At 38.5% G+C, this 24059-nt stretch overlaps 1 protein-coding gene across 3 annotated transcripts; it reads left to right on the top strand.

The window, feature by feature from the left end:
- Nucleotides 1-1708: 1708 nt before the first annotated feature.
- On the top strand, nucleotides 1709-22069 carry LOC148661652 (RING finger protein 122). 3 transcript variants are annotated; one of them, XM_088635691.1, is made up of 6 exons: nucleotides 1709-1877; nucleotides 14085-14241; nucleotides 18565-18607; nucleotides 19950-19991; nucleotides 20853-20935; nucleotides 21474-22069. In XM_088635691.1, the coding sequence occupies exons 2-6, from the start codon at nucleotides 14132-14134 to the stop codon at nucleotides 21589-21591; spliced, it is 396 nt and encodes a 131-aa protein (XP_088491817.1). In that variant the 5' UTR covers nucleotides 1709-1877; nucleotides 14085-14131; the 3' UTR covers nucleotides 21592-22069. The 3 variants fall into 3 exon arrangements, with proteins under 3 accessions (XP_088491817.1, XP_088491815.1, XP_088491814.1); XM_088635689.1 differs by having other exon boundaries at nucleotides 1712-2930; XM_088635688.1 differs by lacking the exon at nucleotides 1709-1877 and adding an exon at nucleotides 6543-6673.
- The last annotated feature ends 1990 nt before the right edge of the window (nucleotides 22070-24059 follow it).

The raw sequence follows: 24059 nt of genomic DNA, 5'->3' as shown, positions 1-24059 counted from the left end.
GGATTGGAGCGCCCTCTGGAGGAGGGGATGCCAACTATAACACACGCACTCTTTTCTCAAGCCTTGCTCATCCAGATTTAAGGTCAGAAATGAGTAGTAATCCTGTAAACCATGATTGTGGCTCTTGGTCACACTCTCCGCAGGTCTGTTGCTGCTTTTGTGTAAGCAAAACACCAGTACCACAAAGTAATAAGCCCATTATTATTGTGCACGTGCCATTCAGGGTTCCAGAATAAAGTGAAATAAAGGACAAGCTCTAACCCTGTGGAAAGTTCAATCCTGTGAAGCATCTTAATCCTATGTTCATACAAATGTTTGTACAATCGCACAATCAATACATACAGTTTTGGAACCCGGCAATGATAGATCTACGTCTCAAGATATCAACAATGAACAAGGGTGATATAATCCTAAAAGGGCCATGTAGCTTTGGCCTGTGCTCACAGCCTGACAGGCTTTGACTGACTGACCTTAGTTATCTGCTAAGTTATTTTTTTAAAAAAGCTTACAGAAGGGGTGAGGAACTCCAGTCCTAAAGGGCCTGTAGGTCCTGTGGTTTTTGTTGCACCTCTGATCAGTGTAATCAGTTTACGTCTTATTTGACTAAGAACTCAAATCATCTGGTGTTTAAGGTCTTATTGCTAATATACAGCATGTACTGTAGATCCTTAACAGACTTTGCCCTCTAGCACTGGTGTCTCCATTCCTTGTCTACATAATAAAGAATCCCCAAATACACTTTTACAATAATTCTTGCTGATTTCCCAACTTTATCTGAACATAAGGGCTATTATCAATTATAAAAGTCTTGCTTGTACTTTCACATCACTTTGCACAAACACTTTCACATTGAAATATGTAGAAACAGACGGTCCCAGTAAGAAAGGAAAGCTAAAACCAAGCTGCTGCCTTTTAGCTTAGTAAACAAAATCAAACTATGTGAAATGGAATAACCTCTTCTGTTACAAGCAAACACAAACTAACACTAAGGGAATGTACAGTAAATGAGAGAAAAGGTAGGCTACTGTATCCAGACAGGGGCACATTTGTTTGAAATACAGACACATATTTCATTTGATTGCAATAGACCGGATATTCCCAAAACACTTGATAGCTATATCTTTGCTATACCTAATTTTCACTAGGCCAGTGTGCCACCATATTGTATTAAATGCATTGAAACCAGTGATATAGATTGCTTTTGGCAGCCCCCAAAGGATTCTTCTGTGATATTACATAGCTTCTAATGGGCCTGTGAAACACATTCACTGTAAGTCGAGCAGCTGCTGTTTCTAAAGCTGGCAGAACAAGGGATGTGGGGGTGATGGATTTCTTTGTCCCAGCAGTGTTTGCCTGGCCTTGTCTTTATTCACCATTGTAATAAGAACGCATATATGTCTTTTTTTTAAAAAAAATGATAATAATCAGGTCGAAAAAATCAACAGCCATCAGCTTACAAAACCACTCATTGGCTTACGCCCAGTGTTTCAAAAGGGTGCTATTTGTTGGCCCCGATAAGCACTAACCTTCCTCTCTCTCTCTCTGTCTCTCTCCCTTTCTTTGTTTTGTTTGTCAGTGCTGCAACACACATGTGATAGACCTCCCATCCCTCTCAACACACAGTCATTCGCATATTCCATTCGGCAAGGCCTGGCCTGCCTGGATTGCCTGCCTGCTGTCAGTCCTTAATAGTTTACAGCTGGAAGGGGAGGGAGAGGGAGAGAGAGAGGAAGGGGGGGAGCACCGGGCTGTGATGCAGACGGCAAATCACATGAGCAAGGATCTGTTTACAAACTGAACAGGAGCAGTCACATCGGCTCAGTTATGAGGAACCTGGGCTGAGGACTGGGAATCTAGCTGGGCGTTCACTGCTGGAGGTTGGTGCACCTTATCAGTCTTTTCAGAATAAGCAGAAGCAGACGGCAGTCACCAGCAAAACATAGCACAATTGCTGTCACAGCTTGATGCCTGTTTTCACAGGGACATACAGACCGCTGCGTGGCAGCCAGTTCAGTCTTTTGTTTCTGTTTTGGAAGCAGCAAGTTGGCTCTGACAACAAGGAGGATCCATGTGAAAACAGGTATCCAAAGGGGAAAATAAAAAGGATTTGGGAGTAGGAGGCAGTGGAGGAGGAGGGGTGAAGCTTGTGAAAATGTTTCTGCGTAAGACAAAGAAGTGACTACATTCAGTGGCGAGCTCAAGGGAGAAACTGTGAAGCTCTGCCTGTGTTTAATGTGGTTTCATTTCTGGTGGTTGGAATAGTTTCTACCACACCACAGCTAATGACGGGAAGACTTTTAGCTTTAAAAACAAATGGTGCGAATGTACTTGCAATCTATTTGATATCTGGATAAAAGGATATGTGGCTGAAATGATATTTGAACTGAAATCCTGCTCTGCAACACCCACATAAAAATACTCCAGGAGTGCATTTTCTTTCTGTGCAAATAAACCAGAAAAGTATACTGTATAAGGAGACAGTCCAGGCACGTCCAAAATCCAAGCACTCTGTGGAAAAGAAACCGTGTGAAGATGTTACAGGAAGAATGCTGCTTCTTCAGTCCTTGAAAGTTAGGATAACCAGTAACAGAAGAGGTGGTCTTGCATTTTTTGAAGGCCTTTTATAAGCAAAAACCTGTGTCGGCACCGATCTAACTGGAATTGGAAAATACATTGATACTTGTGTGTGATAAACAGTGGTATTTATTCACACATCCAGCAAAGAACTACAGCTGTATTTGTAGAGCTGCCAGCATTCACTTCAAGTCTCTCAGTCTGGCTATTCCCCTGGAGATCGACCAGGGTTGGCCTGCTGGCTCGGCCACAGCACCACAGCGTGATCCTGGAGACAGCTCACTCTGCAGCGCCTTGCTGAATTTGCCATAGCTCCTGCGAATCAGATTTCATGCACCCATTCCAGTGGTGTAACGGTGAGTAAAAATAAAAAAGCTAGTCCATGCAGACCATACGGTCTAGGTGGTCTTATCTTCTTACTGTCAGCACTAAAGGTTGTTCAAAGGGGTTTCAATGTTTCAGGGGGTAAAAGGCCAGGAATCAGCTCAGGCTAATCTGGTTCTTCCCCACAGTACAGATAAACAGCCACAGTAAAGTTAAGTGGAAACCCACTCCAGTTGAACTTATTTCTATTTTTTTCTTATCTGTGGATAAGTTTCAGGGAGGTGAAAAGGGCATGAAGTCAGACATTGCCTTCAATGTAGCACGGGGTGTTATAGGAAGGTGATATTGGATCTTGGCATTTTAAGAATTAAGCAAGAAAAAAAAAGAAAACTGTCTATTTTCCTTAATTTATCGCTGCCAACTGACTAGGCACTCTTAAGCTCTCTCTTTCACCCCATGTTCTGAAACCTGGTTCCTGCCCAGAATGTGACAGGAGTGAACAGCAGTGATTTCAGATGCACCCCTCCCCTGTAACAGATGGGAGTTATGGCTTAAGTGGCCCTGCTGTCAACTCTATTTGTTTTGTGTATGGGCAATGGAACTGACTCTTCTGGGAACTGAGGATGGGAGTGCAGCCATGTGGTAATTGCTCACAATCAAATATTTGCTCTTGGTTTTACAATATTATGCTTCTAAAAGGCACAGTTTTCTGAATGCGTTATATTAATTTCCAGAGCTCTGAGCTTTATTCATTAAACTGACCTTTCAAAAGACCTCCCTTTGTTTCTCACTTCCTGAATAATATTCTTATTCAAAGCTGAGATGGGTAAAACAAACATAGGTGATACAGAACCAAAGCAAAAGGCATCCTCTCGTAGACCTGTCTCTGTACTTGGCAAGCTAGGACAAGTTTAAAATCCATTTTTTGTAAAAAGCCAACAAGGTACTTTTCCTCACTGGCTGCGAGCGTGCAAGCTGAGGAACCAAATGTAATTTGTGCATAAAAAAGCAGATATTTTAGTTCTATTCCCTGCAATTTAAAAAACAATAAGCAGCTTCATACTCATTATAACACTATACTGACTTTCTAGGGGATTCTTCAAGACAAGTTACATACTGTGTCTATAACAGTCAAATCATAGGCCGATCCTTGCTTTTATAAGCTGCTGAAGCTTTTATAAGGTATAAAATCACTTTTTGGTATCCATGTTAAGGGAGACAACTGAATTACTGGATCTATATATTGTACTCTTTTCGGAAGGTTTGTGTGTGTTCTGAAGGGTCTTATCAGACCATCTGCAGGGTTTGGTTTGAATGCTAAGATGGGGGAGGAGAGGAGGGTAGTGGATAGGGATCTCATCTGTAGGAGGTTTATTTCCTGCAAGTTTTCATTTCACAGTATAATGGACACAATTACTGTTATTTTAAATGTAAACTATTTATGGGAAACCTGATGGGAACGTTAACACTTAAAAGTCAGCCAATCATCTGTTTCTTAGTTGTTTCTATCTGAATAGCCTTGACTTTAAAATAAAAAGCAAAATGGGTAGACGACTCCACCATTATATTTCAGAATGCCCCAGTCTTTTAGAAATGTCATATTTAATTCATGCAGCACACTGTAGTTTGGGGAGTGTCCCAAACCTTTTTTTAAACCAATCTGTATCTCATTTCCAGTACTACAACAAATGTTCTCTAAAAGAACCAGATGAACAATTTCTTAAGTGAATTAATTAGGCAAATTATTACAAGTTGCCACTTGTCCTTCTAACTCTTAGTTATGAATAAGCTCATCTTTTTGCAGACTTATGCTCTTTACAGTCTGGCATTCATTTTAAATTAGAATCAGAAGCCTTAATCATAGCATTGCAGTTGATAGGAATCTCTTTTGGACTACTGCATTTTTTCACATGGAATGAAGACAACCTGTAGTCTGCATTTTGTGAGGTTATTTAGGTTAGACTAGTGAACACTGAAGCAACTAGGAAAACATTATATGAGATTTTTCACAGGTCTGGTCTAATTGTCTAAAAGTAGAGTCTTCCTTCAGACCTACATTCTCTATCCCATGATTATGTTCTTTATATTACTAATTGAGCAAAGAAAACTGCTTTGTAAATAAAAAACTTACATATATATTAACTCCTAAAACCTTGTTGTCTTTCTGAGAAATACATTTTCTACTCTGTACAACCTCAATAATCCTCAATAATGTGAATCATATTACACATTAGCCCTAAGAATCTGGGAAAATACAGTACTTTCTTGAAATAGTAATATGGCTGTAATACTGGAGTGAAAATAAACAGAAATGTATTACTTATTTCACAGTTCAAAAACACCCTTCACCACCAGCAAAGACCCGAGTCAAAACTGCTCTCATTGGCTGAAGTGTACCATTGAGACTGAGCAATGCAACAGCTCTTCTGTGCTTTAAAATTCCCAAACAGGCTGCAGTCTGAGAAAAATTAAAAAGGAGAATGAAAGGAAGCATGGCAGTAGGCAGACAGTTTGCACAGAAAGACATAAACCCTCCCCAAAAAATGTGAACACATCTCAGAAAATATCTCCGGCTAGTACAACACACTCTTGTGATTGGGTAGAAGTTAACTATGGTAAATGTCAACATACAAAATACTACTGCAGATCTTGAATGAAGGAAAAAAGCAATAGTCCTGTATCCAGCTGTGAAAGGATAAGTGACTATGTACAGTATAACTATCAGCAAACTATACTGGTAAGTTAAATCTATTAGAGAGACAATTGTCAACTCATATTGCCCACAGAAGGTTTTTGGTCCCAAATCAGTGAACTACAAATCAGTATAACAGACATCCCAACTTTGAAAAATTGATTTCAGGGAGGGGGGTGATCCCTCCATGAAAACTTGCGAACTAGGGGGGGATCCCCCCCTTGAAAAAAATGACAACTATATAATTAAGTAATTTGCTGATACATACTATAATATATATGCGATACACTATAGATACTACAGCTCACCAGTCCAGTTGAATAATCCCACTTTCTTTGCAAACTTTCCTTGTACAGAGATGCGGCTTGTTTAGCAGATTTGAGCAGATTCTCAGATAGCTCAAGGTCATATTATATAATTAATCCACTGATGATTTTTCAGACCAGGGGTGTCACCTGTGGGAGTCAGGGAGGAGACACTGACTTCCGGGATGTCTGGTATAGAATCTTTCATCATATGTCTACTGCTGCATAGGTCTATTACAATACCACACATAAAAACTGTAGATGACCGTTGCTTCACACAGATGGACAACTTGGATGGTAGTTGCATGTCACTGCTAGCCGAAATCAAGCAGGATAATAAGCAACTGTCTATATCTATCTGCTGCTGGAAAAGATGTGGGCAAATAAAAGGACCTTGTGGAGTTCTCTTGACATTTTATGAAGCTCCCAGAATTGGAGACCCTACAGCAGGGAAACTGTAAATGCAGCCATGCACACAGACAGGGTGGAGGGCACATGATGTCTCTGTGCAGAACAGATCATTGTTTCCCTAACAATGAAAGAACGAGGGCCAGACTTTGGCAGCCTATTCTTCCCAGTTCCCATTGATCCTGACTGGCAGGTCATCTGATCACAGCGGGCACTGACAGCAAGGACGCTCTGAATGCCGCCCAGCCTGCCTGGCCCAGAGATGGCCTGACTTTGCTCCTCAGACCCCACAACCTCAGCGGCAGTCATGTTCCATCTCTTGGCTCACCTGGGTTACCTGTGATGTCGGGCAGGCGTAGGTGCCTGTCAGGTAAGATGGAAGTGGATTTCTCTATCTCAAAAGATGTAGTCATAGTACATCTGTGGGCAGGAACGAGAGAGAAAAGCTATGTAATGTATAGCCTGGAAGAACATATATGGTGGAAAAAAATAATTAGGTGTTTATGCGTTAGTGACTTGACAGATACCACTGTAGGACTTTCAGAATGTGATCCTGCACAATGTGGAAGTGAAGTGTCACTGTCCTGGAGAGGACTTAATTTTATAGTCCTAATCAGAAAATATCATGGACAAAAGTATTATATCCTCTGAAAGAGCACTTTCATCTGAGGCATATCTATGAATATGTCGCATTTAAAACATAAAATATTCTCCAGGGTGAGCATAGCTATAGAGACTGGTAGCCTGAAGAACACAATAAAACCACGGCACTACCACAAACACACAAGGTATGTTTATAAACAGTGTTTGGAAAGTTTAAATTATTAAAACTAGCTAGCAGTTGACTGTGACAGACTACAGTACATGTACAGTAAACATACATGGACCTCACAGGAAGACTCAATATCATTCAAGGAAAAGGAGAAAAACATTAGAACTGAAAACTCTACAGAGACATTTGTGGATATGGATTTCAGATACAGACGGATATTCAAAAATTGCTGACTTTGATTTTTTTTTTGTCAAAGCACTTCAACCGAAGGAAAACACTAATTTGAGACTGCAGTTGAACTGCAACTGACTGCAATTCAATTGAATAGGTTTTCAATGTTGGTCAGTGTTACTCTATCAGTTTGGTCATTACTAAAATACAATCAATAAAAAGCTTTCTAAAATAACAGTGTTTAGGTTGCCTTGGGAAACAAATACAAGAATGGTGGCTATTCAAATAGTCCACCAGTCAGTTAAAAAGACAGTGATCTAACCCTCTTTGTAGACTCTAAGCTTTTGTCTTACAGCCAAATAAGATAAAACTGTGATGGATAGAAAGGATATGTTGTTTTCAACCTTGCCTTTCCTTGTCCAAAGGAATCTCATTACTTTAAATGTTTTGTGTCCATACTTATTAAATCAGAACTGTAATGGCAGTGATAGTCAGTGGCCATTGCCCTGTTTGCTGGAAAATTGAATTAGAAATAACTAAATTATTCTCACAGTCCTCATAACGCACACATGCAGAAATGAGTGCACAGTATAACTTAAAATGCAAAAGCAAAACACAGAAGAGGAGTTTGCAAATGAGTGAAGACCATTCAGATAGCTCATTTGATTTTCAGTACCTAGTTGATTCAAGTTTCTCAACCAGCCATTTCCTTGAAAGAAGCCAGGAAACTGTCTTCAACAACATGGCAGGATAACTAATTCCAGACTCCTTTCACACTTTCTGCAAAGAAATGCATCCTGTTTGCAGTGTTAAATGGACTTGTCTTAGGTTCTCTATTTGCCATCAGGTCCCTTACTGTCTGAGACTAAAAATATTTGGACTTTCTTTGATGTCCAAGACTCGCTCTTCTCTGGACTGATTCCAGAGCAGGAATATCTTTACTGTGTTGAGGTGTTGAGAATTTGTTTGCAATATTCCAAATTAAATGTTTTTTACAATTTCCACATAACATCCCCTAATTTGAATCTAAGATCTTAATTATTATATACAATGACTTGCAAAAATATTCAGACCCTTCCTATGATCTTCTATTTTGTCAAATTATGATACAATCATTTTTAAACTTGATATTTTATTCCAAACCTGGATGCTAAAATGGAAGACTTCTAAACGTAAGATAAGTTGCAGTAAATGTCAGCAAAACTAAAGAAAAACAAACAGAAATGTGTACAGTAGAATGCAGAAGTATCCAGGGGAGAGAACTCAATATTTGGTGGGAACACCCTTGGCAGCCACAAGTCTTTATAGGTTTGCCAACTTAGTGTATTCCAAATCGGTTCAATTTGTGACCATTCTTCTTGACGGATTTGCTCAAGCTCTCTAACATTCTCAAGAGTTTTCAATTCTATCCACAGATTCTCAATAGAATGAGAGTCAGGACCCTTCTAATTCTTAAGCCTCTCCAGTGTTGCTTTGGCCTTGTGCTTTGTCCTGCTGAAAGATTAACCTTTCTCTTAGTTTTAGGACTGAAGCAAATTTTACTCTGGGATTTGCCAGTACTTTTCCCCATCTATGTTATCATAGGTCTTGACAAGCTTCCCAGTCCCTCAGTTTGCATCAGACGGAACACTTTGCATTTAGTCCAAAAAGCTCCATATTTGTCCTGTGAGACTATAAAACCTTTTAAGGAATAAGTAATAGATTTATTCCATGCCGAAAAGAGAAGAGAGACAACACAACGTTTCGACTGTGATGTCTTCTTCTGGTGTGAGAAAGGCTTCACAGCCGAAACGTTGTTTTTTCTCTCTTCTCTTTTCAGCATGGAATAAACCAATTTCTTGTTCCTTTGCAGAGTACATATGCTGACGCAGCTACCCACCTGAACTACTATAAAACCTTTTGCCACATGTTTTCAGTATCAGGAACTGTGTTGTTCAATGTGGAATTCGAGATGTATTTTTATCCTGTTCTATGCAAGCCCCCTTTGAAACGTTATGCCTTTTACTGGGATATTGTTGTCCCATGGAGACAACTGAGCCATTGAACTCTGTAACTCTGTAACTCTTTCAGTTTGGTGGGACAACCTGATTTAGGCAGTGTGTTCTTGATGATCTGCTTCATCATGCTCAAAGAGATGTTGTAGGTCTTTGAAATGTTTTAGACCATTCTTACTGGTTTTTATACAGTTTAATCCCTGAGTTATTTTGGAAACTCCTTTGTCTCTGTGGTGGAATTTTTGTTTGAAATTCAGTACCTGACTGAGGGACCTTACATAGTGTATTTAGTCTGTAATCGTATTGACGAGAATGAGCACATACAGGCAAAGGCCACAGAAGTAATTGTGTGACTTGTTGATTAAGTCACACAATACTTAAATCTTAATTAATTTAGGTTTGCCGCAGGAAAGTGTTTGAATTTTATGGAATCTTGATATTTCCATTTTTCTTTCATTTAATTACCCATTTCCTTCTTTTTTTCCCCTTTGAACATGTGGAGTAGGATATTTATAAAACATATATTAATTGCTACAAAATGTGAAAACAGACTGTGCAAGGGTCAGAATTTTTTGCAAGGCATTGTACAGTAAATTAGGAAGAGCACAGTGGTCCTAATATAGATCCCTGTGGGTTCTCTAATTAAAATATGCCAGTTGGAGATCTCACCTCTTATATGTGCTCTCTATTTTCTATCCATTAAAATGGGTCTTAATTCAAATACAGGTGTTTATTTAATAATGTATGCAATTTGAGAATTAATCTCTCTCCATATCATATGCTCTGTCTATACCCATTATTGATGTAACCTGCCTGTTCAAAACATTCTGAACACAACGTTGTTGAATGTTGTTCAACAACAACAGAAGAACAAGACCTTCCTTTTTCTAAATTCATGTAGACTATCCCAAAGAATTCTCTTGTATCAAGCCTTACGGAAGATTCTCTAGATTAGTTATATTGATTGTTTCTATAATCTTACATGCAATAGAAGACAGAAATATAGGTTACGTATCTATCCATTTCTAACTGCTTCTTCCAATTCAGGGTCACCTAACCCAGCATGCAACAGGCATAAGGCAGGATACACCCTGGACAGGATACCAATCCAATTTCAGACAGTCAGACACTCACACCAGGGTCAATTTTCCCACATACCAATTAACCTACCATGATGTCTTTGGACTATGGGAGGAAACCACAGCACTCAGAGAAAACCCAAATGAACACAGGCAGAACACACAAACTCCACGCAGATAGCAGACCAGGTCCAGAACTGAACCCAGGGCCCCAGCATAGCAAGGTAGCAATGCTAACCACTGCACCACTGGGCTGCTTGTATGACCTATTACAGTAGCAAATGTATCATTAAAATTGTGAACACACAAGCATTCACCATGGACGAAAAATATTGAACAAATAAATTCATTATAAGAACTAAGCAGGAGTTCCTTTCAGATGTCGTCAACAATCATTGATTTTTCACTCTGTAATCAACACCTGAAAATCAGCAGCATGTTCATTTTCATCACATGACATACAGTAAGGATTTGCCAAAGGATTATTTATGAATATTTTCAAATATATATATATAATATATAAATATTTTCAAGTTATTATATGTTTAGTCTATTATAACAGTAGCAAACTTGAAAATAATTAACCTAATTAAAATGTTCTGGTTAAACATCAGATATCAACAGGCACGGTATTTAAAACAATTATTTGGGGAATGGTCCCTTATTTGTATTTTTAGTATTAAATTTAAAAATTTAAAATATCTCTTTATTTGATTTTTTTTTTCTGTACCACCTATTGATGTTAGGTTCATAGATGCCAGCATCTATGCATAGATTCCCGGCAGCTGGTGAAACTGACTCAGTAGTGACCCAACTTTATAATAAGACTAATTTCTCTGGTGTGTAACACAGGCCATTTTAAACACTACACTGGCAAACAAAATAGGGAGGGAACATTAACATGCAGTCTTAAATGATGTTTTATTGGGCTCCCAAGAGAAAAAAACAAAACATTTCCCATCCTAGAAATGTATTCACTTTGACATATTTAATGAAAGGAAGAGGCACTGAAAGTCTATGACATAAATGCTTTGAAAGCTAACCTGAATTAGTAATGCATTAAAAATGAATCAGACGTCAGACTGGCAAACAAACTAACCTCTGGCCACAAAGCAATATTATATAATGCCGTGGCATCTAAGGACAAAGCCACTCTCAAAAAACCTTGCTTCTAGCACCTCAAGAGTTGCATCTTAGAGATTTGTGATGTGGTGGAATGGTCCTAAAAGATACAATATAAAAGAGAGACAGACACATCGCTGGTGAGAAAACATGTCATCAACACTGAAATAAGAAACCTAAAAATTAAAAACCCCTGAAACCTTCCATTCCACTACTGGTTGTTGTCAAGTGAGCAAAATTGTTAAAAAGCTTTTTTTAGATCAACAGTCTACATTACCTAGTAGATATAGGATCTGTCTTTCCAAAGTTTTTTTTTATGTTGGGATATTAGCTATTGAGTTTGTACGTCCTAGCTCTCAGTAATATCACCAGGATGGCTTTCACTTTTAGGCTAATAAACTTATATCTATGTATCTTTTTTATATCAATCCAACATGACTTGTATCTGTCCTCACAGTATTTTTATTGAAATCAAAGAAAGTTGATTGAAATTAATGCCTTATTTTTTATTGGCCCTAAACTCTGAAATTACCACAAGCTCTAATCTACTGTCGCCATGTGATAAGAATTTGAGCGTCATTCTTGACCAATAATTTTCATTTGATTTACATCTTAGTTCTGTGTCTGGAAGAGATTTTTATCATCTCAGAAAAATGACTGTGATCATAACGTGCCTGAACAGGAAGGATGCAGAGATGCTGGTTATTTAACTCTTTATTTGCTGCCTGGCCTGACAGACTCAGTAGGCTTCAGCTTGTTCAGAATGCCTCTACTATGTTAGTGATATGCAGCTGCCTGTCTAATCTCATTACTCCAGTGTGGAAGTCTTTACACTGGCTGACTATGACTAGGACTTTTTTAATTGACATAACAGGAAATGAAGTCCTCCATGGGTCAGGGCTCTCCTGCCTTCAGGAATTTCTCAGTCCATACGTAACAGCTCAATAACTGAGACCTTAAAATGTTCAGTAGATTTACTGGCTCTACAAAAACTCAGAGCCTTTAGCTGTCCAATGTTTTTGGGAAATCCTTCCCAGTCCACGTCAGAAATTAAGAAATTCTCAATTCCTTTTGAACTAAACTGAAAACCTTTCTTTCTGAATGTGATTTTGAGCTTTTCTTTTCGAATTTGCTTTTGCATAGTGACATGAAGTTGTATTTCATTTGTAATTACTTATGTTTGGTAATTTGGCATGAAGACCTTCATATTCTGTAAGAACAATTTTACATTGTGTTACAGTGCCTGAAAAATCCATGTACTGTAGAATAACAAGATAGCACAATGATGCATGTAAAACACAAATATTAATTAATTCTAAGTTTTTTAAGAATTTAAGAACTCTAAATTCTAAGTTTGATCATAAGAGAATCAATAAGCACCTCTTTATTTAGGCACTATATTTCAATTCTGCCTAAAACACCTCACTATACTGATCCTGTTCCTATTCAACACAAAAGGTTAATGCTAAAGCGGGCCTTTTCCTTGCAAGTACAAATAAACATGTTACAACAGGGTTTAATAAACTACAGAAAAACTGTATGGCTATGTGGATTTCTCACCAAATCTGACTATAGACAGTATGTAATTGTGGATACATCTGTGGCTTATAGAATTGCCCACAGAGCTCATTAGCCAATAGGAAGAGTACCATAGAAATATCAGCTGCCATTCTCCTAGTGCAGGCAAGCTGGTGTGCTTTGTTTGAACGACATTTAAAAGGTAGCAAAAGGAGTTAATGAGTACAAAGAATGTGTCATAAATGCAGAAGGAGCCTGAAAGAAGCAAGCAACTGAATAATTTGATTTCTATGTTTCGTTAAACTTGGGAGTCAAAAGGCACCACCCGCTTAGTGAGGATTTACGTTTTCTAAGGTCCTACATTAGCATATTGCCATTCAAAAACCACAAAAACCATGACAATGAGACTCATTAAAAACAACCTGTGACTATATCAAACCTACCTGACTAGACAAACCACAAAATAATAATAATGTACATCTAATCCTGAAAATGTCTCTGAATTTTTGCAGGTTTTTCATTGCATGGGGGAGACTCCAAAATTACAGTAATCACAGTAATCCAGTAATCACTAGGATGAAAATTGGTAATACAGAAACAGTTTTATTGTAAAAAAAATCTGATCTCTTTTGTTGACTAGTACCATAAAAGGTGACTTGCTGTGGATTTTCAGAGGCAATCCACACATGACTGGGATACATGTATTGCACTGAAACTGAAACACAGAAAGACTGTAATTTCACATAGAGATTAAATTTCATTTTCATTTCATTTCATTTGAGATTAAATTTCTAGATGATGTTCTTCATTAGCCTTGTTACAGTGTTTTGTGTATTCATTGGGGTCTGTATCTTTGCAGATATCCACATACAGTACTTCTGGAAGAACATAAAAACGAGTCTTTCCTTGAGAAACAAGGGTTTGCCTTTCAAATCTGACAAGAAAAAAGTGGAAAACATGAATTTAGAAATATTTGTTCGCAAAGACTTGGCATGCAAGTGTTTGAGAACATTTGGTACATTTTAAAAATAAACCTTTTATTCAGTTATCTTTGTAAGCTTCATCAGAGACAAGGAGCTGGCTGAAATGCGTATGTAATCATGTGCCATGCTTGTGTCCCCACAGGATGTGTGTGCGGCCTGGGATTCCAGAATTCTGACGAGCACTGTAAGATGTCTTCGGCGGAAATCTATGACCTTCCACTCAATGTGTACGTCATCATTCTGGGCATCGGCCTCTTCATTTTCATGCTGAGCATGATATTCTGCTGCTACCTTTTCAGGTAATGCATAACGAAAAGGCAGAGAACTTCAAATGGGTGACAGGTTGAACAGCAACTGTGATATTCTGCGCTACAGAAACGTTATCCAATGTGCTATAAAACCCTGGTCACCAGCAACCTTTTCATTGTTCAGTTTTTTTGAGGCATTAGTTCAGGCTAGGTGTAACCTACTGTACTGTATCTGTTTTTTTTAATGATTTGGTTTTAAGTCCACAATAAATCCTGAGAACCCTTCCAGTCCTAGTGTAATGAAATGGTGCTCATTTATTCAAATAATTGGCTAAGTAATATCAGACCAAACAAAGGCCTTGAAACAGTGTTTCGATTCAAAAATTTGCCTGTTTGCCCGTGTGTGTGAAAAGAGGCGTAGCGAAGTGTCTTTGAAAGCTGCTGTTCGTGTCAGGCTCATTTGATCTCAGCCCTGCCCGCTCTGACTCCCTCCGTGAGCATGACCATCCCGTGGCTGTGCCAAATACTGCTATAAAAGAATTACTTGTGCAGACATGTCATTATTATACAGTACAGTACAGATCCTCACAGTATCCTGCAGCACAGTAGGTACAGTGAAGCCCTATATTTCACATGAACCTACACGGTATATTCATTCTTTAAAACTGTATGAGGTTCCTTGATTCTGTCCATTCTCAAATGATTAAAAAGACTGGTCTTCTTTCCTGATAAAAGTCGAATTGCAATTCCCTTTCATACTTTATATTGAAATACAATTCATATTATAAGTTTCTGTTTCAAAAGTTTGGACTGTAAAGAGCAAACTGTTACATTTTTTACATTTCAATTCCATCCTATTCCTAATAGCCAATCCTTTGTATAATCACCAGATTTCCAGTATACTGGACATAAACAAAGTCCATTTGAAGAACTTTACCCATTTCGCTTAATACTCAAATTAATGAAGAACCGTAAGCTACAATGGTTTATTACCTGCAGATGACTTTCGGAAAATTTTCATAACGAGATATCGTCTCTTTAAGTGCATTTTTATATACTATCGAATAAGCGATTGAACAAGAATATATTCGATGGTATGTAATAAATGTATACTAAATATAAGCTTTATGAAAGGTTGCATTATGAAATGCATGCAACGTTCCGCTAGAACAAATACCGTCTTCTATTTTTCATTTGGTTCTAAATACAGTTTATTCCACAGTATTCTGTTGATGTTGATGTAGCTTCTGGCACATGACTGGACCTCTTAAATGCGTTTTCAATATCACTAAAGAATTGCACTAAAAGCAGAATTTGCTAAGACCTCGTTCATTTCTTTTCACTGACAACAATAATAAGCAGAAGCATCTAGTGCAATAAAACAGCCTGCGAGTCCGAAGATTTGCGGATAAGCTGTCGTACTTGAGTCACTTCATAATAAGAGCCAGGAGTCAGGACACGGCCTCAGAGAACACTCTTGAATCGAGGTTTCTTAACCTAATAAGCTAAAAATTACGGCAGCCTCCTACAAACATAAACTAAGCATCTTCAACAAACATATTATGCTCCCTGTTCCACTTCTTATCTTGTTTAGTTGTCTTGTCCCTCTTATCCAGAATGCCCCAGCACGTAAGAGCGCTGCGTCCTTCTTAACAGGATGGAGGAAAAAGCATTAATGCTTTCTGGATGAATCTGATTTTTGACTCAGAATGGTGAACTTTTAAAATAAATTATAAACCACACGTTTTGTAATTGTTTCTGAACAGCATGCATTTTACTTTACTACATCATCATCATCATCATCATCATCATCATCATCATCATCATCATTATTATTATTATTATTATTATTATTATTGAAGGGAAACACATTTTACCTATGTACACCCTTCAGTGCCCTGCCAATCAACTGAGAGCCAAGTAAAGAAAGGAATCACTATTTCATACTGCTTTGTGTGGACTGTTCTACACAACCAATAGTGCCCTAAAAGGCTATAATCAGAAATTGTTTTAAGAGGCGCTCTTATATTCAATCACTCTTAGTTCTACAAACATTTCCACAGCACCCACACAACCTCATTTGCAATTAAACAACAACAACTGTGAAAACGATTTGCTAAAATGCTCCCTTGCAGCAAATTAGCCCAGTGGGGACCCAACCACATCATCACAAGGGATTTATCTTTTCTCCTGATACTTAGATGGCAGAGGCTGCTTGCAGCAGTTTTGCAGAAAGCAGGAAGACAGGCAGAGAGGGACCTGAAAAGGCTGACAACTCACTGTTCCCCTTCAATACAAGATGTAGTCGTCACCAATGGGGATGAAGCAGTCAAGCAGCAAAGAATAGGCAAATGGCTGCAATAATGATGAGCTGGAAGAGACACATACAGTAGGTGCTGGTCACTCTTAGAACTCCTAAAAGAGGAGCAAGTTGTATTTAGCACAACCAAGATAATAGAATCTGGTGAAAATGAACATAGGTGACTATGTAGTTTCCATATAGAGCCATATAGAACACAGAAGATGGACAGGACTCTACTGAAATGTGCCAGGAGGGTTCCTTGAGGAGAGAGACACAGTGCCTTGTTAGCCAGCTGAATGGTATATGTGATCCAGGGTGCCACGCCCTATTAAGAGATTACTGATCCTGGCTTTTTACCTCTGAGGATAATGAAGAGGGAACCATAGAACTGAAGTGGTGCTGTGTGTCAGATGTAGATATCCAGGGTTGAGCTGGAGCACATACTGGTGGAAAGTAAAGAGGTGACAGTAAAACCTATGACAGAGGAAGAGCTCTCGTACTGATGGCTAGTGGAAAAGCAGTCTGGAGGACCATAGATGAGATAAACTGACACAGTAGTCGGTTTAGTGACTAAAGAAGACATTAGAGGCCAGGTGATGTGAGCCTACTGTGTCACTGTGATTCTGTCGTAGAAAGCTGATATTACTGCCAGGACGATGTTTAGTGTGACAGGTGATTTTGCCTCATTAAGGACCTGGAGGACTGTAGAGGTAGTGGAGATCAGGTCTGTGATCTGAGCCATGCATCTGTGTACGAAGAGGCCTGTCACAGAGATGCCTGGTAGAGAGTGCACATGTGTGCTCTCGAGAATATGGAGACAGTATCTAATCGCCACTGGCAGTCCCTGCATACAGGAGAAAGGCACTGTTAGACCCTTTTCTCAGTAAATCACAGGACTCTGGTAAATCAAGCTGGAGATTTCTTTATTGCAATTAAGAAAGGAGGACAGACAAAGTCAACAGGTTAACCTTGTCTCTCACTCACTTTTCTAAGGACAGCAATAGGGTTTTATTCTTGAAGATGAGCAAAATTTCCATACAAAAGCATACATACAGACAGAAGCAGTTTGTTACCACATAAGGTATTAACAAAGTCAGAAAGTTAGGCAGTTAGATCAGCTTCAGGCAATTAACCAAGACCCCTAATTAACTAAGACTCGGTTCCATTTCATATTGCTGAATCAAGTGTAGGATACATGAGTTACACCTCCTCTCAAAAGAAAAGACCTTGAAGAAACGTAGGCCATCTGGGAATGCACAAAACAGTAAAACAGTTCTTGTGGGCCTAATTGTAAGCTCCGGCCAGACACAGATTCCTTCAGCGCCATTATAAAAGGAGAGAGGAAATAGAAAGGTCCAGAGCCCAAAGCACAGTAATACATGGAATGTTTATTTTAAGTACAAAATATACTAATATTTTTTAAATGGGTGGCATTGTTACATTCAGACACCCATTATCTTCTGGTGTACCTTTCTGAAAAAAAAAAACATGTTGTCTTACCAGCGATTAAGTGATATTTATACTTGTACTGGCCTCTTTGTGACTGAGGCCTATAATGTCTTTGGTCTGTCAGTGTGAAGGTGCCTTAAGCCAGGAGGTCCCATTCCTGGGCCTGGACACCCACACACATGCAGGCTTTTTCCAGGCAAGCTCTTTCCTTAATTGCATTAACAAGATGCTTTGTAGGAACGTTTGAAAGCTTATATTTTCTTGCTTTAAAGCTGGAGATTATAAGTGAGGTATGAAGTAATTAAAAGGCAACCTCTGACATGTTTAAGAACTGAACACAATTAAATGGCTCAAATTAATCCTATTACCAGTTCAATTTAGAGGTTACATTGTGTAACTCATGGCAGCACCACGGAAACAAAGCCCATCATGTTTGTGGGTCTCCAGGACCTGAACAGGGAAACCCTGCCTTATGCCATAATAAGATATTGCAGGTTTCACATGAGATTGTGCAATCAGGCTGGATCTACAACATTGCCATGAAAAGCTTGATCTGTATTTAAAGCCTGGCCCGGCTTTAACAGAGAAACGTGACTTTAAAGAGACGTGCTTTTCTTTTGCAGGTTAAGAAGGCATGGCAGGAGGGAGCAGTATGGATACAATGAGGTAATGTGTGATCATCTTAATACCCCACACCCCAACCGTAACCAGAAAGCAAATCTTCTCAGTGACCACTTTTAAAATATACAGTGGAAGCTGAATGTTTAGTCTTTTCTGTTTTTACAAGTGATGTGTGATAAATATGCTTAATTTGAATGATGAAACAATTGTCTTCAGCAGATGAGAATTGTGCATAGAAAGAATTTCATATCTTCGTGTTCCAGTTATTTTCTTATTCATCAGACTTAAGTGGGTGTTAGGAGAGACACTCTGTTATTCTGGCTTCATTTCATGTTCTCCATGCTGACTATTCTGATAAAAGAATGCCTTCTGGAAAAAACAAATCTCAGAGCTGATTGTCAGAGAGATTTACAGTTACATTTGCACATCATGGAAATATCCATGAAAGAGCCTTGTATGTAACACTGAAATTAAAAAACAACAATAAATAGATATTTCTGAAACAGTTATTATGTAAATACTGCCCAATCTAAAATCATAATATTACATGCAGTCACATATTTAATAACTGAGAAAACATTGTAAGCCTGCTAATGAAAGCCATCATACTGAACAGCATCAGTGAACCTGCAAACCCTGCACAAATTTGATGCAACCAAATCTTCAACTGCCATAATAATCCTCCAGTTAACATTGACATAATTAAATAACTAAGGAGCTGGTTGTTTTAAATTCTATATTTATGTGGACTGGATAAGCTATATTGACTAACCCTGCAGTAAAGACCAATACCTGACTCATTTCCATTTCAACTTGTCTCACATGCAGTTGTATGAGCCCAGCTCATCCAGTTTAAGATGTCACATTTGTAGGCCCTGGTGATGTGTTTCACATTTAAAAAAGTGGTGGCTTATGTTAAAATCAAAATGCTCAACTTTTTTTTCCTACCAGTGTCTAAACACTTCTGAATATCACTGTAATTACAAACAGTTGGCCCTTAGCTATACTGCATCATCTCACTAGTGCTTCATACCAAGATGTACATCAGCCAAGTAACATTCATTTTAACTCCTGCGCTGAATAAGGTGTCAAAGAAGAGAAATAAGATTATCATCTTGGGAAAAGACTTTCACTGGCATCTCAGTTTAGCTTTCATAAAAACAATTCAGATGAAGTCCTCCCTTTGGTTGCTTAAAACATTAAGAAATAAAATATTGAATGCCTAAGATATTAAATGTGGAAATTTATCTTAGCTGTGACGGGGATTTAAGTATGTTAAGCTTCAATGTGCAAAAACCTTGAACTAAAAATTTAACAATTAAATTTAACTTTTGTTTCTTTGTACACCTGGTCATTTGACATTTTCCATGTATTTTCTTGTTAACAGGTGGTTCTGAAGGGGGCAGGAAAGAAACTCAGCCTTCTTGGAGTAAGTTACCCTGGGGCAGATTAATAATAATAATTATTGTTTACATTAGATCTAATATTAATTTCACACAGCGAGATAAATGCCATTTCTTTATTTCTAATTGCTCTGTCTAAATGATGCCATGTTTCATGAGCTACAATTGATTGCTATAAATGATAGTGCAACTGGAAAGAAATGTATGTCAAGCTCAAGCCAAAATCCATTATACATCATTTGTAAGTCGTAACTATACATTTCATACATGCTAAAGTGCAACAGTACCAGTCTGGCCAGTGGAATGGCCAAAGCTGGACTCATTTTAGAATTCATAAAATGAGTTACATAACCACAGTGATCTCTGGAAGCATGGTTCCAAAGAACACCAAAAAGGCCCATTAGTAAAGAGAGGTAGAATTGTGACAAAAAGATCCATTGTCTCCTTTTTCTTAGTACAGTACATGTTGATTGACTTTTTATTCCTTTTAGATGTTTACGCAAAGAGAAAGTGCTCCAAATACAGTATAAATGGAAACAAAAATTGAGCTTCAAACTCAGTTTGGTTTTTAGATATTTTCTGAAGTAATACCCTTCTTCATTTAAGGTCTGGCCCCTTTAAATGTCCAACCTACCTGTCCAACCTGGTACTTTTGGGACTTTGGAAACGTCACTTCTATAGTAGTTCTAGGGACATCCTTATCATAAGATTCAGATGGTTTTCATATTGGCTCCTGTAAAACTACTATTACGATGATGCTTTATGAGTGAAAGTACCACCTGGCTGAAAAGCCCTAGCTAGAAGGGCCGGGGTTAACTGGTGAGCAGGCACCTTCGCCAATGTAAAAACACCACCGCAGCTCATGGAGGACCTGTCCGTTCTTGCAGCAGATGTGCGCAGTGTGCCTGGAAGAGTTCAGAGCCAGGGACGAGCTTGGGGTCTGTCCTTGTTCGCATGCATTTCACAAGAAGTGAGTCCTCCCGCATTCTCAGCCTCTCTTTCTGTGTCATTAGGCATGGTACACATCATTTCCTCAAGGAAAAGATGGAAAAGGCATCAGAGTCTCATTTTGGAAAACAGTTGACTGTTAGTATCTGTTTTTCCCCAATGATGCATAATATACAGACAAACTTGGCCAATTCAATCCTCTGTGTGCACTTCAACTTGAAGAATGTTATTTGCAAGTGTTGAACTTTTTGGCCATTCACAAGTTTAAAAAAAAAACACATCATTTCTAACTATGGCTCCAAAAGAAAAAGATTTAGGTTATGAGGCCTCAAAGAACGTATTTAATGCCATATAACAAATGGGTTAATTTTCACAACAGAAGGCAAACAATGAGAGCAGAACATTTTCGGATATATACATGTTCAAATTCTTAGAATCTTCTACCATTTTCTACTGTCAGTGCATCATCTTCTTCGTCTGAAAGATTCCAGGTGTCTCACTAGAGATGCTCGTTCCTCTGGAGGACTCTGACCATCTTTTGTCTCCTGCCCTGTGACTAGGTGCCTGGTGAAGTGGCTGGAAATCCGCAGTGTCTGTCCCATGTGCAACAAGCCAATCTGTCGGCTGGCAGATGTGCGCCAGGGGGTGGAGGTGGCACAGAACCCACAGGAGGTGTGATTGGAGGGCATCTGCCTGGTAGACATCATGAGAACTGGAAAGGGCTGTTCCCACTGGAGGACTTACTGCAGACTGCAGGAAGAGGGCACACCCCACTTATTGCCTCTCCATTATCTCCCCACAAATGACTTTGACACCAGACGAAGTACTACTACTATTTCTGATCCTCCGCACTGAAAGAAATCTTTTAAAAATAATATTGAAATATCCCTGCTTAGACCCAGAAGCCCATCACATGAGGCAGCCCAGGGACACAGGTCTGTGGCTCTTCCCCTGCAGACCCTGGAGAAAGACTTGGACTGGGAAACCCCTTTCATTCCAGGATGGTACTGCCAAGAGCCACAAACAGTGACTGAGGCAAGATGAAACAACTGCTTTTTAGAAGCCTGCATCAATAGACTTCACGTTTATCGTTTCTAGTTATTTTCTATTGTTATTTGATTTGAAATAAAGTGTATCAATGTTTTGGTGGTACAAACCACTTGCTTCTTTTGTTGCGAGCCAAATTCATCACTCAGGACGATTCAGATTCCATGGCTTCCCAGTGACATTTTCTTCTGGTACCTTTTGTATCTGCTGCTGAATTCATGGGGCAAATGAGAACTGATTACAGGTGTGGCAAAAGAGTAAGTATTTTTTTATTGTGAGTTACTATTATGTTAATGGGAAAATATAACCATTAAGCACAGTCTCAGTTCAGGCACAGCCAAGAAAGCTGAACAGAAAATGTACATGGAGGGATGAGCTTTGCCAGCATGCAAAGAGAAAAGGATTACATACAAGTAAACTCTACACTGAAAAGCCAAAAGAAAAAAAAAAGATTGTTTTGGCTGTCAAGCCTTCTTTACCTGAAGAAAGGAGAGACATCTGAAATGTTTCTCCAATACAATATGCAGATTTGTTTCAAGTGTAATACCAGAAGGTTTATTTGAAGGCAAGATTAAATTGTATGGTCAAATTATAGTTTCTCACCAATAGCAAACATAGCTCCAATTGCTTCTTCTTTCTGCCAACACAAAAAAACTGTCATTGTCATTATTCTAGGACTCACTCATTCAAGGGTGGCTACAAGTCATTTTGACTTGAGAACTTGTACTGAAAGGCAAAGTAGATTTACTTTACATAAAGTTTATTTTATGAGAATACATAAAAAACACCCTCAGCTGGTAGAAGACTGGAGTAAACAAGTCTGGTTTCTTGGAGCCACAGTTTTTGATTTTCACATACCCTTGGCTTGAAATCAATATGCTGAACCTGGCGTATACTAAATTTGCAACTTTACATGTTTGCCCTGGTCTGGCTGTATTGATGTTAAGAGATGCATGAAATCATTTGGACTTTGGCTCCCCAGGGAACACAGCTGTGCAAGTATTGGGTAAGCAAACCTCTTAACTCCTGCATAAGAAAGCTTTCACATGGTCTCTTTGGAGAAAGCCATCAAGCAGATAGTTCAACTAGTCCACATTACATCTAACTAGGAAGGATAAGATTATTACATGAAATATGACCATCATTGTATACCACTACATTAATTACTGGCATTACTGCCCTATTTTAAGAAGCTGAAGATTACATTAACCTTCCCTTCACTCTCAGACATGTTTACCCATGTCTACACAATGTACGCACCTTTTTGCCTTTAATTAAGAATGGGGAAATGCATTTTCGCCTCTTTCAGGGTCAGAGAGGATCAGAAATCAGCATGTCCTCCACCCACACTTGCGTACGAACATCTTCAAAACGGTGCTTGTTATTTACTGTATGAGACAATTGCAGTGATTTTATCCAGATTGATGCATAAGGCATACAAAAGTCTCACAAAAAGCAGTCTCCCTCTCTTCAAGTTCAACACAAGTACAGACGCTGTATGACATCTATTCTGCATGAATATTGTAGAACCTGAAAATTAAACTGCTTTTCTACAGTTTCTACAAGTATTTCTTAAATGTAAGTTTTTTTTCTACCTTGCTTTAAGTCAGGATTGACTTAGTCAGTATCATCAGTAAATACATTATTAAAAACACTTTTGTCAAAATGCAGGCAATTAAGCACCAGTTAAAGGCATAAGGTGAAAAGCACAATAAGGTTTATGGTAACAGCACAGAAAACTCAAATTCATTTTGTCAGTTCTGTGTGTATCCCTATATAATATATGTAATCCATTTATTTTGTTTTTAGGATCCATTTATAAATTTGTGTCATTCATCAGGAGTATCATTAGTCATGTAAACTATACTTACAAACAGATCATATTGTCGAAAAAAATATCAGAACACATTTATGATACATTTGGTGGAATACCAATCTATATCCTAAAACTTGTTGACCTTGTTGAGAAAATGTATTATAACAAGATCTTCTGAAAGCAAAGGTGAATTCTCAGCACATTTTTCACCAAAAACTGATTACAGGCACCACACTCACCAAGTTACAGGGAGTTATCTCCCTGGAAAAGTTTCAAATCTGGA

Source organism: Lepisosteus platostomus, chromosome 6, assembly GCF_059453375.1.
Source record: "Lepisosteus platostomus isolate fLepPlt1 chromosome 6, fLepPlt1.hap1, whole genome shotgun sequence".
In the NCBI taxonomy this organism is placed as follows: domain Eukaryota; kingdom Metazoa; phylum Chordata; class Actinopteri; order Semionotiformes; family Lepisosteidae; genus Lepisosteus; species Lepisosteus platostomus.
This window is presented reverse-complemented; position numbering and strand designations above follow the sequence as displayed.

Excerpts from the sequence above, each read along its gene's own strand:
- LOC148661652 (XM_088635688.1), top strand. The coding sequence starts at position 6,646 with ATGTCGGGCAGGCGTAGGTGCCTGTCAG. Across the intron at positions 18,608-19,949 it reads AGCAGTATGGATACAATGAG|GTGGTTCTGAAGGGGGCAGG; the intron begins GTAATGTGTGAT and ends TCTTGTTAACAG. Across the intron at positions 20,936-21,473 it reads TCGCATGCATTTCACAAGAA|GTGCCTGGTGAAGTGGCTGG; the intron begins GTGAGTCCTCCC and ends CCCTGTGACTAG.